Source organism: Monodelphis domestica, chromosome 1 (assembly GCF_027887165.1).
Source record: "Monodelphis domestica isolate mMonDom1 chromosome 1, mMonDom1.pri, whole genome shotgun sequence".
Lineage (NCBI taxonomy): Eukaryota > Metazoa > Chordata > Mammalia > Didelphimorphia > Didelphidae > Monodelphis > Monodelphis domestica.
The window spans coordinates 187394749-187409437 of NC_077227.1; the positions used below are offsets into that span (position 1 = coordinate 187394749).

Here is a 14689-nt window from a genome sequence, read left to right on the forward strand (position 1 = left end):
CTAAATTTAAGTCAGATGCCATTCCCACTACTTTGCATTGCTCCTATTCTATTCTTTTCATTTTACCTATGAAGAAACTGAGGCTCCTAGAGGTAAAATGACTTGCCTAAGGTCACACAGCTAATAAGCATCTAGTGGAATATTTTAATTCAGCTCTTCTGATTTTTTTAATTTTTAAATTTAATTCATTAATTTAGAATTTTTTTTTTCATTTCCATACATGATTTATGTTTTTTCCCTCTTTTCCCCTTTTCCCCCTCCCATAACCAACATGCAGTTCCACTGGGTTTTACAAGTATCATTGATTAAGACCTATTTCCCTATTATTAATATTTGCAATAGAGTGATGATTTAGAGTCTACATCCCCAATCATGTCCTCATCAAACCATGTGATCAAGGAAATGTCTTTCTTCTGTATTTCTACTCTCACAGTTCTTTCTCTGGATATGGATAGCGTTCTATCTCATAAGTCCCTCAGAATTGTCCTAGATCATTGCATTGCTGCTAGTAGAGAAGTCCATTACATTCAATTGTACCACAGTGTATTGGTCTCTGTGTACAATGTTCTCCTGGTTCTGTTCCTTTCACTCTGCATCAATTCCTGGAGATCATTCCGTTTCACATGGAATTCCTCCAGTTCTTTATTTCTTTTAACACAATGGTATTCCATCACCAACAGATACCACAATTTGTTCAGCCATTCCCCAATCGAAGGGCATCCTCTCATTTTCCAATTTTTGGCCACCACAAAGAGCACAGCCATGAATATTCTTGTACATGTCTTTTCCCTTATGATCTCTTTGGGGGTACAAACCCAGCAATGCTATGGCTGGATCAAAGGGCAGACAGTCTTTTATCACCCTTTGGGCATAGTTCCCAATTGCCTTCCAGAATAGTTGGATCAATTCACAACTCCAACAACAATTCAATTTTGTCATATCCCCTCCAACATTTATTACTTTCCTTTGCTGTCATATTAGCCACTCTGCTAGGTGTGAGGTGGTACCTCAGAGTTGTTTTGATTTGCATTTCTCTGGTTATGAGATTTAGAACACTTTTTCATGTGCTTTCTTCCTGATGTTAAACCCATTGTTTTATCCCCTAGGACACTTAGATGTCTCTTGAAGAGAATTCCTATTCACAAATTCAGCAAATGAATATTATTATAGGCCATCTCTTGGGACAGACATGAATATAGCTCCTTACTATAGAACACAAGGTTATTTGATTTAATTGGACTTAAGATGCAGACATGTGTATCTACATAAAATTTTACCTACCTTCATGTTTGTGTTTATGTGTATTTAGAAATATTATTCACAACAAAAAAATTTCTATAGTGGAAAGAGAATTGCCCTTGAAACCAGGAGGTCCTAGGTTCAAGTGGTGCCTTGAACACATACTGGCTTATGTACAACTTTTTACACAAGCAACTCTGTAAGACTATAAATTGTTAAACATTTGCTGTTGTGAACTGGTAGAAAGAGTTTTATCACCAGGAACTCCCCAACCCCATGAAATCACAGGCCTTGGTGAAAAAAAAAAAACAAAAATGGATATGTAGACTAATTGCTGCGTCTGTAACTCTCTATCAATATCAGTGGACAATTAGGAGGGGTGATACCCGGCACACTGGCAAAGATGGGAATAGCTGATAGAAGGACATGGATAGAGAGGTTTGCTAATGTCTTGCTTTTGGAGCTATGAATTGGAACAACCATTTTGAAAAACAATCTGAAATTGTAGTCCTTATTGTTAAGAACTAAAATATTTTTACTTTTTGACCCAAAGATTCCACAGCTAGGCATGTACTTTCAAGGAAGTCAGTGACCAAAAGGAGATTTTTTTTAAGTTCATACATGCACATATATGTACTTATGTATATGTATATATGCCAAAATATTTGTAGCAGCACTTTAAAAAAATTCAAAGATATTTTATTTTCACAATTACATGTAATAACAATTTTCAACATACATTTTCTAAAATTATAAGATTTGAACTGTCTCCCTCCCTTATTTTCCTCCCCCCACCCAGGAATTCTATCTAGGCCATATATATTTTATCATTCAAAACATGTTTCCATATTAATCATTGCTATAAAAGCACACCCATGCAAAACCAAAATTAAACTGAAATACACAAGATAGTATGCTTTGATCCGTATCCATCCGACTCCAACAGTTCTTCCTCTGGAGGCAGATAGCATTCCCAGTCAGAATTGTCCGAGATCATTGCCTTGCTGACAGTAGCCAAGTTTTCGTAGTTGATCATTGTACAATATTGCTGTTATTGTGTTCTATAGCAGCATTTTTGTAGTAGCAAAAAAACTGGAAATAAAGTAGAACTTCTTTTATTATAAGAAATTATGATAATGATAAATAAAGAGAAACATGAAAAGGCATATCAACTGATACAATGTGAAGTAAGAAGAAATGGGAAAACAATATAAACAAAGATTACAACAGTGTAAATAGAGAACAACAAAACAATCAAAACTGAATACTAGGAATTAAAAAAAAAAAAAAAACCCTTACCTTCTATCTTAGAATTGAAAGCAGAAGAGAAGTAAAGGCTAGGTAATTGTTAAATGACTTGCCCAGGATCACACAGCAAGAAGTATCTGAGGCCAGTTTTGAACCCAGGAGCTCCACTCTCCAGAGCTTGCTTGCTCTCTTTCTACTTTCTACCTCACTGCCCCTCTGCTTGGAAATTATAATGACCAAGCTTGGCCCCAAAGGAGAGATATCAGAAGATATTTCCTCCAGTCCTTTGCAAAAATGAGGGTTCATGGGTATGGGATATTGCTCATCACATCAGATTTATTTGTTATGCTATCATTTGTTTTTGTTTTTTTTTTAAACCCTTACCTTCCATCTTGGAGTCAATACTATGTCAAGGCATAAGTCAAGGCAGAAGAGTGGTAAGGGCTAGGCAGTGGGGGTAAGTGACTTGCTCAGGGTCACACAGCTGGCCATATTTGAACCTAGGACCTCCTGTCTCTAGGCCTGGCTCTCAATCCACTGAGCTACCCAGCTGCCCCCATCTATCATTTGTTTTGTTCTTGTTTCAGGGTCTTCTTTTGTTTTTTTAGAATTCAGACAAAGTAGTTTTACAGAAGAGTTTCTATTTTATATATGAAAAATCAACAAAAGAAACAAAAGACCAATAAGTTGATATGCGAATTTAAAAACTAGAAAAATATAAAATTGAAAATCACAATTAAACCCCAAAGCTGAAATCCTTGAAAGCTTAACAAAACTGAAAGCCCTCTCCACCAATTAAATTAACAAATAAAATGAGGGGTCTAGGAGAGAGGGAATATATTATTTAATTTTGCAGAACTTATTTTCTTGTATTTTCCCCCCATACTTTGCTATAAAGGATAGCTCTATTGCAAGAATGAATGGGGACATAAAAGCAAAGCAGTACTGTTTTTTAAAAAGAGTGATATTTGGTACATATATTTTTATGCTTCCCATTAATTATAGAATAAAGTTCAAAATTATGGACACAATGGTATCCTAAGCCTTCCCCAGTGCAGATGCAACCCATATTTTTAGCCTAATTGTTCTCTTTCCTTTTTATGAACATTTTAAGTCCTGCATGATTTTTCATAGTAATATTACTTTTTAGATAAAAACATGGGGGACTCTTTTTCCATGTGAACATGACCAAACTTTTAATCAGATATATAGTTCAAATTTCATAAAATGTTTGATTATGCATAATTTATCCTTTAAAATTTAAACTTAACTTTATTTTTTAAAATCACTATGATAATTACATCATTAATTTTTTTTTAATTTACTTTTTGGCAGTCATAAACAAAGTACACATATGAAAATGGAATCAGTCTATACCTACTGTTTTGTGTCCTGTTGTGGCTTAATATCATCACATGACCACTTTTTCCATATATCTTATATTCCACAACCTTTTTTTTAAACCCTTACTTTCTGTCTTATAATCAATACTAAGGCAGAAGAGTGGTGAATGGGCATTTGGAGTTAAGTGACTTGCCCAGGGTCACACAGCTAGGAAATAAGCTTGCTATTATACATAAAAGTATTACATGATATTAAAATCCCATCATTTGTTTGATAAGTCCATTACAGAGTCACAAAATAAAGTGCGATGATGTGATGTCTGTGGGGGAAGTTTGTAACTGAGAGGAGATCAAGAATGGCTTCATGGAAAAAGTAGGATATGAGTTGGGCTTTAAAGAACAGTTAGAAATTCAGTATGTAAAGACAGGGAAGGGGAGGCATTCTAGTAATAGAAAGCAGTGTAAATAAAGACAAGAGAAATGGGAATCCAATGTATGTTGTGCAGGGAAGGGAGACTGAGAGGACATAAGTAATTTGTTTTGACTAGTACATACTTAAATCCAATTCATGCACAAGTCAAGACATCACTCTAGTAATGTTGTTGGCCCTTTTTGAAAATGAAGAATGAACATCAACTCCACAACATAAAGCAAGAAAGAGAAGGTGGTACCAAATTATAGAAAATTGATGACAGATGGCAAAGGCTTAGACCTTTACTTGTTAGCCAGTGCAGAAAACACTAAAGAATTGTAACAGAGGAATGGCAGGACCCAATTTATATCTAAGAAGATTAGTCTGGTACAAGTATATGGGATGGAATTGAAAAGACCAATAAGGTGGCTATTGCATTGGTAAGAGGCTACAAGGGCTTGCCTAAGTGACGTCTGTGGAAATAGAGAAGAAGGAGTGGAATCAAAAGATGTAGAAATTTAATCCAAAGGCTGAACTGACTAGATATGATTTGTGAGGAAGAAGGGCTCAGGTGAAATGATCTCAGATGGGGACATGTTGAATCAGTCAATCAACAATTAAGTTATTAGCCTGTGCTAGATAGGCACTGTGGTAAGCACTAGGGATACATAGAAAAAGCACAAACAAGTTCCTTCCCTCAACAATTTTATGTTCCTATGGTGTAGAGATATATTCAAATAGATACATACAAAATAGGTGGAAGATAACAGAGAATAGAGTGTCTGGCCTTGAGTCAGAAATACTTATCTTCATGAGTTCAAATCTGGCCTCAGACACTTACTAGCTTGTATAACCCTGGGTAAGCCACTTCATGAGGCTTGCCTCAGTTTTCTCTTCTGTCAAAAGAGCTAGAGAAGGAAATGGAAAACCACTCTAGTATCTTTGTCAAGAAAACCCCAGATGGGGTCAGGAAGAGTTAGACACCCCTGAAATGACTGAACAACACCACCACCAGATGAGAAAGGCATTTCTAAAAGGGAGTATGAAAAAATGACTACTACAGAAGTTAGCACTAGTGCTAAAGTCTTGAAGGATCCTATGGATTCTATGAGTCAAAGGCAAAGGAGAGCATGCTGGACGTGAGGGGCAGCCTAAGTCTAAGGGCTCTGCAGAAGATGTGGAGTATCATGTGTGAGGAACAGCAAGTAGGTCAGTATTCACTGGATGGGGCCAGGTTATAAAGGGCTTTAAAAGAGTTTTTACTTTTTGCTAGAGTTAATAGGGAGTAGTTGGAATTTATGAAGCTGGTGGGAGTAACTTTACTTGAGGGAAAAAAAATTACATTTGTAGCTTTGTGGAAGATTAGTGGGAGCAGGAAGAGACTTGAGGACACAGGACCAAGTAGGAGACTACTATAATAGTTTAGTTGAGTAGTGATGAAAGTCTGAACTGACACTGCCTGAAATTAAAGGTCTTCAATGCAATATACATTTATTAAGCGTCTGTTATAGGCAAGGCACAGTGGAGACATTCTGAAAGTCGTTGAAGACCCATGCCTGAAGCACAGAGGAAAAATCATGTCTAGAGATATGGAGAATTATTGGGTGGGATTGAAGAGTAGCAGGAATGCTTTTCAAAAAATGGACAAATTTGAGAATATTTTTAGGCAGCAGTCACAGAGATTGAGGATTCATAAAGGAGAAAGGTATCTACTGGAGCAAGGTCAATATGAAATAGGATCACTATTCCAATAGGAATAGTGTACAGGTAGAAGGATTAGCTTTTCACTACATTGATGAGAATCTTTTTGCCCTCTGAAATCTGCATATCAGCTAAGTAGCTTCACTTGCTATAATAATCAGTTTCAAGATGACTTTTTCTGTATAGCAAATGAAAATTATATGGGGGTTAGAAAAGGAGTTTAGGAAAGAGAGAAGTAGGTAAAGAAAAGAGAAAAATAAGAGAAAATGAGGGAAGATATAAAGTAGGTAAATGAGGAGAAAGGAATAGAAATGTTTCTTGACTCATAAAGATGGTCATATTTAGCTTATTTAATCTAAGTGGCAAAAATTCTTGCTAGTACTAGAAAGGGGTGTGGCTAGGTGGTGAACTGGATAGAATGTTGGTCCTGGAGTCAGAAAGATTCACCTTCCCTAGTTCAAATTTGACCTTGGAAACTTACTAGCTGCATGACCCTGGGCAAGTTACTTAACAATTGCCTGACCCTTACCTCTCTTCCACTTTCAACTCTAAGACTGAAGGAAAGAGTTTGGGGTGTGTGTGTGTGTGTGTGTGTGTGTGTGTGTTTAATCCAAGCTGGAGATTGAAATGGCAAATTATTCCAGTGTCTCTATCAAGAAAACCCCATCTGGGTCATGAAAAGTCAGACATGACTGAAAGTTTGAACTTCAAAAAAAAGTAATAGAAAGAGTATCATTCAAAAATCTGCAGGACTTATGTCTATCTTTTAAGAATGACAGAATCATAGAATTTAGAGCTGCAAAAGATCTTAGAATCCATCTAGTCCAATCTCTTCATTTTATAGATTAGTAAACTGAGACCCCAGAAAAGTTAAGCATTTTCCCCCAGGTAATAATCTCAGGTCCAAGCTGAGATTTTAACATACGGTATCTGACTCCAAATCCGACATGCTTTTGATTATACTACCCATTTTACTCTTACTTCTAAGTTCTTGTTTTTGTATCAAAACCCTTACCTTCCATTTTAGAATCAATACTTTGTATTGGTTCAAAGGCAGAACAATGATAAGGGCTAAGCAATGGGAGATAAGTGACTTGCTCAGGGTCACAGCTGGGAAGTATCTGAGGGCAGATTTGAACCCAGGACCTCCTTTCTCTAGGTTTGGTTCCCAAACCACTAAGCCAATCTAGCTGCCCCTTTACCTTTAAGTTTACTATGATCTGAGTATTTATTGTTTTATTTTATTGTGGGTGTTTTATTAGCTTATCTGGATTTTCTTTCCTAAATTATTAAAGTATCTCACTCAAATAAAAGGGGCAAAGATTTATACTATTAGCCACTACAATGGGAAGGAGTCAGGACTAACCAGGAAAGAAATTCTAAAGACATGAACCATGCCTGGTGTCAAGAAGAGAAAGTATTAAAGCAAGTGCCTACCTGGGTCTCAATGCTAGTATATGATTGTTAAGTCATCTATCTTTTGTGAGGTTCACAGAATGGTGTGGGAGAGAGTACAGCATTAACAACCAGGTAAGGCTCTAGGGTGCTTATAGGTGATACTCAGCTGAGGGTGTTCTAGTATATCTTCTTATGTTTCTCAGTGTTTTGTGTGACCTTGGCCCTGAGAAAGGCAGCAAAGGGCTCCCATAGTATATTTGTTCCTCTAGGTGTCTAAATGTGAGTCTGAGGTCAGGTCCTGTGATGTGTCCAGAGCTTAGACCCAAAATATTCCAAAGAGGAGAGCTGAATGATGCTCACGTTCAATACTACAGATTCTGTCTGGAGCTACAAATCTTATCCATCATGTGCCCAGGGGTAGGCATTGTAACACTATAGCTGTCATTCCAATATAATAGTAGACAGTTAAACCTAATAATTCCTGACCTACATGCTATAAGTGGATCAAAGTTTACACAATAGATATATTCCTGAAAAGTTTTATGTATATGAAATTTTTTAATGTAATAATATTTTTTAATATAGAAGAAGTTAAAATTCTTAAAAGAGCCCCAGCGCAAATACTTCTGTGGCACAAAGAAACATTTATATTCTCTTTAGATGAAATAATTACTTCTTAATTCATCTATAAAATAAGGGAGTTGGATTAGACAATCTTTAAATTCTCTTCTACATCCTATTTCTATTTGGTAAGTTGTGATCTTTGCATTCTGGGGCTTCAGGAAGAAGGGTACCCCTATGTTTTTTCCTGTCACTTTATTTTTCTTTATCTCACCTCCATTCTTGGATACTTTGCTCCTAACCACAGGCATACACAAGGTGACCTCAATAATCAAGTGAAGCAGTTTAGCTGAGATGCTGATGTCAAGAATAGCTTTTCTTTTAGATAACCAAAATCTGTGATCTAACAGTTTTCTTGGGGACTGAGAAGCTTAACAATTACTTATAAAATTCCTAGGTGCTTTTCTCTTCTTCTCTTTCATTCTTTCTTTTACCATTTTCTTCATTCTCATTCTATCTTGTTCTACTTTTATCTCTGGTGTCCCCTAGGCTGTTCTAAACCAACATCCTCAATGAATCCTATTTTTCATCCTTATCATTCTTTCTTCCCAGAATGATAACACAGATTTCTTGGTATGGTATTTAAATCACCTCATTGTTCCTTAAATGTTTTTCTATTATAATTACTATTATAATTGTAATATTGCTACTAATATTACTATTCTGTTCTCCAGACTCATCAGGCAGCTTCTAGTCTTACCTTTTGATTAAGTTCAACAACAAATTCAGTGAAGATGTATTAAGCATCTTCTCTGTACAGGGCACTCTGTATGAGAGTATAGAGAACAGAATCAGGGATTAATTACTTCCCTAAAAGAGCTATCATTGTTTTCTAGTTCTAAATCAACTCATTGTTTTCTAGAATAATTCCAGTAAGTAAAGTCGACTTGTGTGCACACAAGTTGACTTTACTTACTGGAATATATATATATATATATATATATATATATGTATATATATATATATATATATCCCATTTGGATGCCTGATTTACAAAAGAGGGGATTCTATTTGTTTCTTTCTCACTAATAGGCTTTTGAAGATCAGAAAATTGGCCTTTTTAACTGTCTAGATCCTAAAAGAGAAATCATGGCCCTACCTTTTCAAAAAGAACTTGAGAAATACAAGAATATTGATGAAGATGAACTCCTTGGTAAACTCTCAGAAGAGGAGCTAAAACAGTTGGAAAATGTTCTAGATGACCTAGATCCTGAGGTAAGTGTGGAGGAAGTGAAGTACAGTGGTTCGTGAGACTATCACATACTCAAGATGCCTTCATGGTTGAACCACCAACAGCAAGGTCTATGACTCCAAAATCCAAGCCTGAGTTCCTTCCTGATTAGCTCTGTAATATTAGAAAGTCACTTAATTTCTCTGTTCCTCTGGTAGGAGTGACTTTTCTAGAGTCCTGTATTCAACCCAGAGCAACATTCTGAGAGTCCCATAGAATTCACATTCCCTCTCAGAATGGCCTAGACTCAAAGGTAGACTTTTATACAAGCCCATGATAACTCTGGGCTTTGAGACCAGAGGAGTCTGGAGGGTATTCTATGCCTTTCTAGAGCCCACGTTGGATGTATGGCTAATTTAAGGAGATGGGAGGTATCATCGTGGCATCCATGGAGTAAAAATAATAGCACCTCACTAACTTGGACTAAATGGGGGATGGCCAGATCGAATGTATAAGACAAATTTAATAACTGTTGATATTTTATGACTTTCAAGTAGATAAAAGAATTTGAACTATATAACAAAGATCTATCTTGCAGAGGCCCATGGGGGAAATACTGTAATGATTAGCCAAGAATGTTGCCTTATTTGATAAGACAACCATTAAATGTTTGTTGAATGGTATAGGAAAATAAGTGCTTTTAACTTCTTTAAGGATACTTTAAAAGTTTGTTGTTGTTGTTGTTTTTGCTTAACCCCAATTGCCTGGCCCTTACCACTCTTCTGCCTTGAAACCAATATTTAGTATTGATTCTAACATGCAAGGTAAGGGTTTAAAAAAATTATTCTGTTAGATAGTTTAACTATTTCCCTTGAAATCTTACTGACATTTTTATTTAGTTAGTAAACCCTTTCTTAGTGCAAAGGTGGACTACAAAATAGTCCCTGATTAAATTATAATTTTATAACTAGATAGATCTGAGCTGATGATTTTGTTATCGTATAAGACACTTTATAAATTATTCTAGCATGGCAGATACTTTGAATACTATGTTGAGTTTTACTTTTCCAGTAGACAGATTTTGTTTTTTAATAAAGGGAAGAGTTTTCAGTGAAGTAACATGCAATTACATAATGAAATTGGAGTTGGGAGAACTAATCCAATTCTTTCTGTGTGACTCTGGGAAAATCCCTTAACCTCTCCAGGAGTCCACTCTTCATATGTGAAATAAATATATTGGCGCTACCTCTCCAACTTAAAAAACAAAAAGCAGAACTAGCAAACAAACTTACAATACAACACGGCATGGAGTAAAAGCCTTTCTGAGATTAAGGAAATTTGCTCACTAGTGCATCTGTCAATTTTTGGAATGATGAAATAGGAGTAGGAACATGGGGTTTAGTGACTATGCCAAAAATGCATTAGATGGAATGTTTGTATGAGGAAAAGCAAATAGTTAATTTGGCATGAAGAATTAAGGTGTACCAAGCCTGGACACACAGTATGAATTTGGACGATGAAGGGCTCTAAAAACCAAAATGAGGAATTTGCATTTTGCTCTAAAAAACAATAAGAAGCCACTGTAGAGTTTTTTGGGAAGAGGAGTGGCATGGCCAAACGAGTTTTAGTTGTTATCCTTTGTGGTACCCTGGAAGATTTCTGGAAAGCAGATGGGCAGAAAGCATTTACAATTCCATTTTATCAGTGAGGAGTCTTCACTCTATGCCATCATCTGAGATAGGCCACCAGGAATTATCCACAGAATTGCCTTTCCGTGAGGTAGAGCTATAGGAATAGTTTCCTATTGTTTTTGATAGACCACCTGTTCTTACTGATTAGGGATGCTGAGACAAGATGAGATTCCTATTTATTTACATGTTAATGAACTACATTAATTAAGTCAGTACAGTTAAAATAGAACTTGTTACCACAAGTCAAATAGTCCTAGTAACTGGGAAAGTTATGTAGAAGGAGCCTTGTCCCGATATTTAATTTCCTTTGTGTAATTCTTCTGCCAAACACTGTTGCCATAGATAAGCTATTAGGATGCTTTTGACCAGCTCACTTTGCTGGACCATAGCGAGCTTCAAATAGGGCACGTGGTGACCGCCGGGGAGGGTAGGGGAGGCAGGAACCTCTCCTCCTCCACTTACTGAGGAGAGAAGGGAACCTTAGATAATTGGACAGAAATCCTGTGCTTACCTGATATGTTAGTAAATGGGGACGGAGATAGCAAATGAAACCCCAGGCAGATGACCCATCTTGTCACTGACACCTAACCAAACCTATTATTTGGCAGAGTGCACTCCTACCTGCAGGTTTCCGGCAGAAAGACCAGACACAGAAAGCGGCCACTGGCCCCTTTGACAGGGAGCATCTCCTTTCATATTTGGAAAAAGAGGCGCTGGAACACAAAGACAGGGAAGACTTTGTACCCTTCACTGGAGAAAAGAAAGGTAAGGTCTGGTCCTAAATTAGGGTTGAATGGCCAGCCTGGGATCGTTAAGTTACTGACTTACTCAATCAGGCCAAGAATGGGGTCTGACCTAAAAAAAAGAGAGGGGAGGGAAAAGACCCACTTTTCTTTCTTTGCTCACTGGCTATAAAAATGGACCCCGATGGTACTTTCTTCCCCTTCTTTTTTCTATTTCTTCTTTTTTTGGACTGGATCTGTGATTTAATTGAGATGGAGAACTCTTTCTACCAGTGCAAAGCTGTAACTTGTTTTACATTTTATAGCCTTAGAGAGTTGGCTGGGAATACTGAGAGGTTACAGGATTTACCCACAGCCACATAGTATATTTCAGAGGTAGGACTTAAACCCACATTTTTCTGACTCAGAGACTCCCACTTCATCTATGACACCATGTAATCTGCCATTGAAGCTCATTGAATTGCTGACAGAAGATTCACTTAAAGGAACTAAACACTAAAAAATGAGAGTCCTAGTAGTGATGTGCTGGTAAGTGTTTAACAACCAGCTCTCCATTAATAATAATTTATCCATGACAGGTTGTTAAGTTTATTCTGAATTATTAACATTTTCTCCATCACTTTTTAAACTATAAACAATCAAGATAATACATCAAGCCCTGATTTGTAGAATTTGTTGATTTCTGAGGTGTAAATGCTCTTACAATGAAGCATTCATCAGTCAGCTTTCTGATTTGAGCCACTTCCAGCACACCCCCTGGATCCTAGGGGTTCTGAGAGTTCAGAAAAGTATAAATGTAGGAGGAGGAAGAAAGTCCCATGCTTTCTGATTGATGTCACTCAGCCTTGTGCTAGCTCTTGGTTCTGTGCCAGAGCATTTTCATGAAGTCTTTTCTCCTTTATATCCACTTCATGTTAAACCCCCTGTTCTGCAGCCTTAATCAACAGACTTACTAAAATTAGGTACTGATGTTAGAGGCTGATTCACATGTCAACAGTATATACTTCTCTTTGGATGAACATTAAGAAAAGCTCATCTGACTGGAAGTCCTGATAATTCCTCTCTCTGGTCAGCTGAGAGCAGTCTGTGCAAGTTCTTTAGCCATAAAATGACACTAACATCTAAGGGTTCTAGGCTGGGTTAAATTAAAGTACCTACCCATCATGCCTATAGCTGTAGCTGTCTTCTGATTTTAATTGCTTACAGTTGTTCACACGCTAACTAATGGCTTATGTAATATTTAGAATGGCATTTAGTTAAGAAAATTAAGTACAAGTGAAGAATTGAGCAGATAATCAGAGCTAACCATGGGGAAAATGGCTAGTTACTATGGTAGCTGTTACTTACTTAATTGGGAAAAGGGAAAAAAAAGTTTCACATCTACAGTAAAATCCCAGGAGACATATCAAAGGGAAGGACTTTAATCAAATAAATGAGAAAATTGCTTAATTTCAGATCCATACTGAAAACTTTGGGGAGGAATTGGAATTTTAGGAGCTACCTGAATCCTAGAGAAGGCTAGGTGGAATGGGGGAACTGGAGAGAAGAAAGGAAGAGTAGAAAGAGGGTTTTCCAAGCATGACACATAATTTGGGAGAGGTGTCCAAGGATGAAGTAGGGTGTTGTAAAGAATAATAGACCAAGTCTGCCCAGAAAGACAAAGATCAGGCTGGGAACAAGATAGGAGGTACTTTGGGACTACTAGTAAAGGGCTTTGAGTCCAGAAATAACTATACAGATTAATGATGACCAATCAGGAATGTCTTAAAAGAGAGAAGTGATATGATAAAAGTGATATGGGATAGTACACCACATTCTACAATTAGTTTTTTTTCACTCAGTGTAGTTTTATCTATTTAGAAATTCCTACTTTTTATAGATAGTATTCATGTTGATAGATGACTTTGAGTTCTGATAGCTACTAGAATAGTCCAAAACAGACTTAGTATAATGCAAAGATAATACTGAAAAGAAATAGTTTCTCATATATATGTATATATGTGTATCTCTCTTTCTCTCTCTCTCTCTCTCTCACACACACACACACACACACACACCACAGAGAAAACCCTCTAAATTTAGCCTTTTTTCCTCTCTGGTTCCAATTAATGAGTCTTGTGAGGATTCTAAATAAGTCTGAATTTTGGGGTGAGGGCAAGTATCCTGACAGTATCCTATTTCCTACTTCTTTAACATCCTACTGCTATTAACTTTCTTGCTCCCTACTATTCCCTACCAGAGAATCAGTGGTTCTGTGAAGTTGGGAGGTAGACCACAAAGGGCACAGTAATAGTGGTAGTTCCTAGAGTTTCCCAGATCTCTGCCATAAGTAATGCCACTGTAAGGACTCAATTTACAACCAATAGGTTGTTGTTTTTTTCCATCCCTTCCCCCACTTCATAGTGCCCTGCTGTCACTGGCCCATTCCTAATGAATTCCCCAATTCTTCCTTTCCTCGATGTCATCTTAAGAAACTGACATTCTACAGATTGAATGACTAAGCAGCCCCCTATATATTCTTTTAGAGTTCTTGTTACCCCATTTCTCTGAAGCACAGAGAGAAGATCAAGATTTTCTTCTCTCCCCACTACAACATTTTTCCGCACTCCAGATACTCTTCTGAGGACTTGGGGGACTAGGAGTCTTAACCTCTTTCTAATTAGCAGGGAAATTCCCAGTTGGACACATAGAAAAGTGACTTAAGCATGGCTGTAGAAGCCACATCCTCTAGGTTAATCAGTTCCTTTTGTCAATTAAGCAGTCATTCTCAATTGTGTTTGTGTGTTTGTTTCGAAGGAAGGATCTTTATCCCCAAAGAAAAACTACAAGAAACTCATAAGGAAGAAAAAGTGACTCTTGATCCAGAACTGGAAGAAGCTTTAGCTAGTGCCTCTGATACCGAACTCTATGATCTTGCAGGTTGGTAATTAGCTGGATAAAAGATATTTGTACATATGTTAATATAAGCCATGGAATAATGTTATCATTAACAATATCAATATCCTTTTATTCTCTTTAATATCCTTTTAGTATCTTAACAACACCTAACATAGAATGTGTTAATGCTTACAAAGTAATTACATTTCTTATCTCATTTGAACCTAGTAATGAGCCTGTAAGGT

General features: G+C 36.8%; 1 protein-coding gene across 4 annotated transcripts in view; it reads left to right on the forward strand.

Moving 5' to 3' along the window:
* TMOD2 (tropomodulin 2) overlaps nt 1-14689 on the forward strand; it is a 53926-nt gene that overhangs the window by 2117 nt on the left and 37120 nt on the right. Inside the window, exons 1-4 of one of the 4 annotated variants that reach the window (XM_007479959.3) lie at nt 7409-7473; nt 8995-9177; nt 11433-11589; nt 14364-14486. In XM_007479959.3, coding sequence (XP_007480021.1) covers nt 9052-9177; nt 11433-11589; nt 14364-14486 — 406 coding nt within the window. In that variant the 5' untranslated portion in view covers nt 7409-7473; nt 8995-9051. Of the gene's footprint in view, nt 1-7408; nt 7474-7556; nt 7759-8067; nt 8091-8994; nt 9178-11432; nt 11590-14363; nt 14487-14689 lie in introns of those variants that run through there. The other 3 variants (XM_001370074.4, XM_056810199.1, XM_007479958.3) reach the window with 3 other exon arrangements.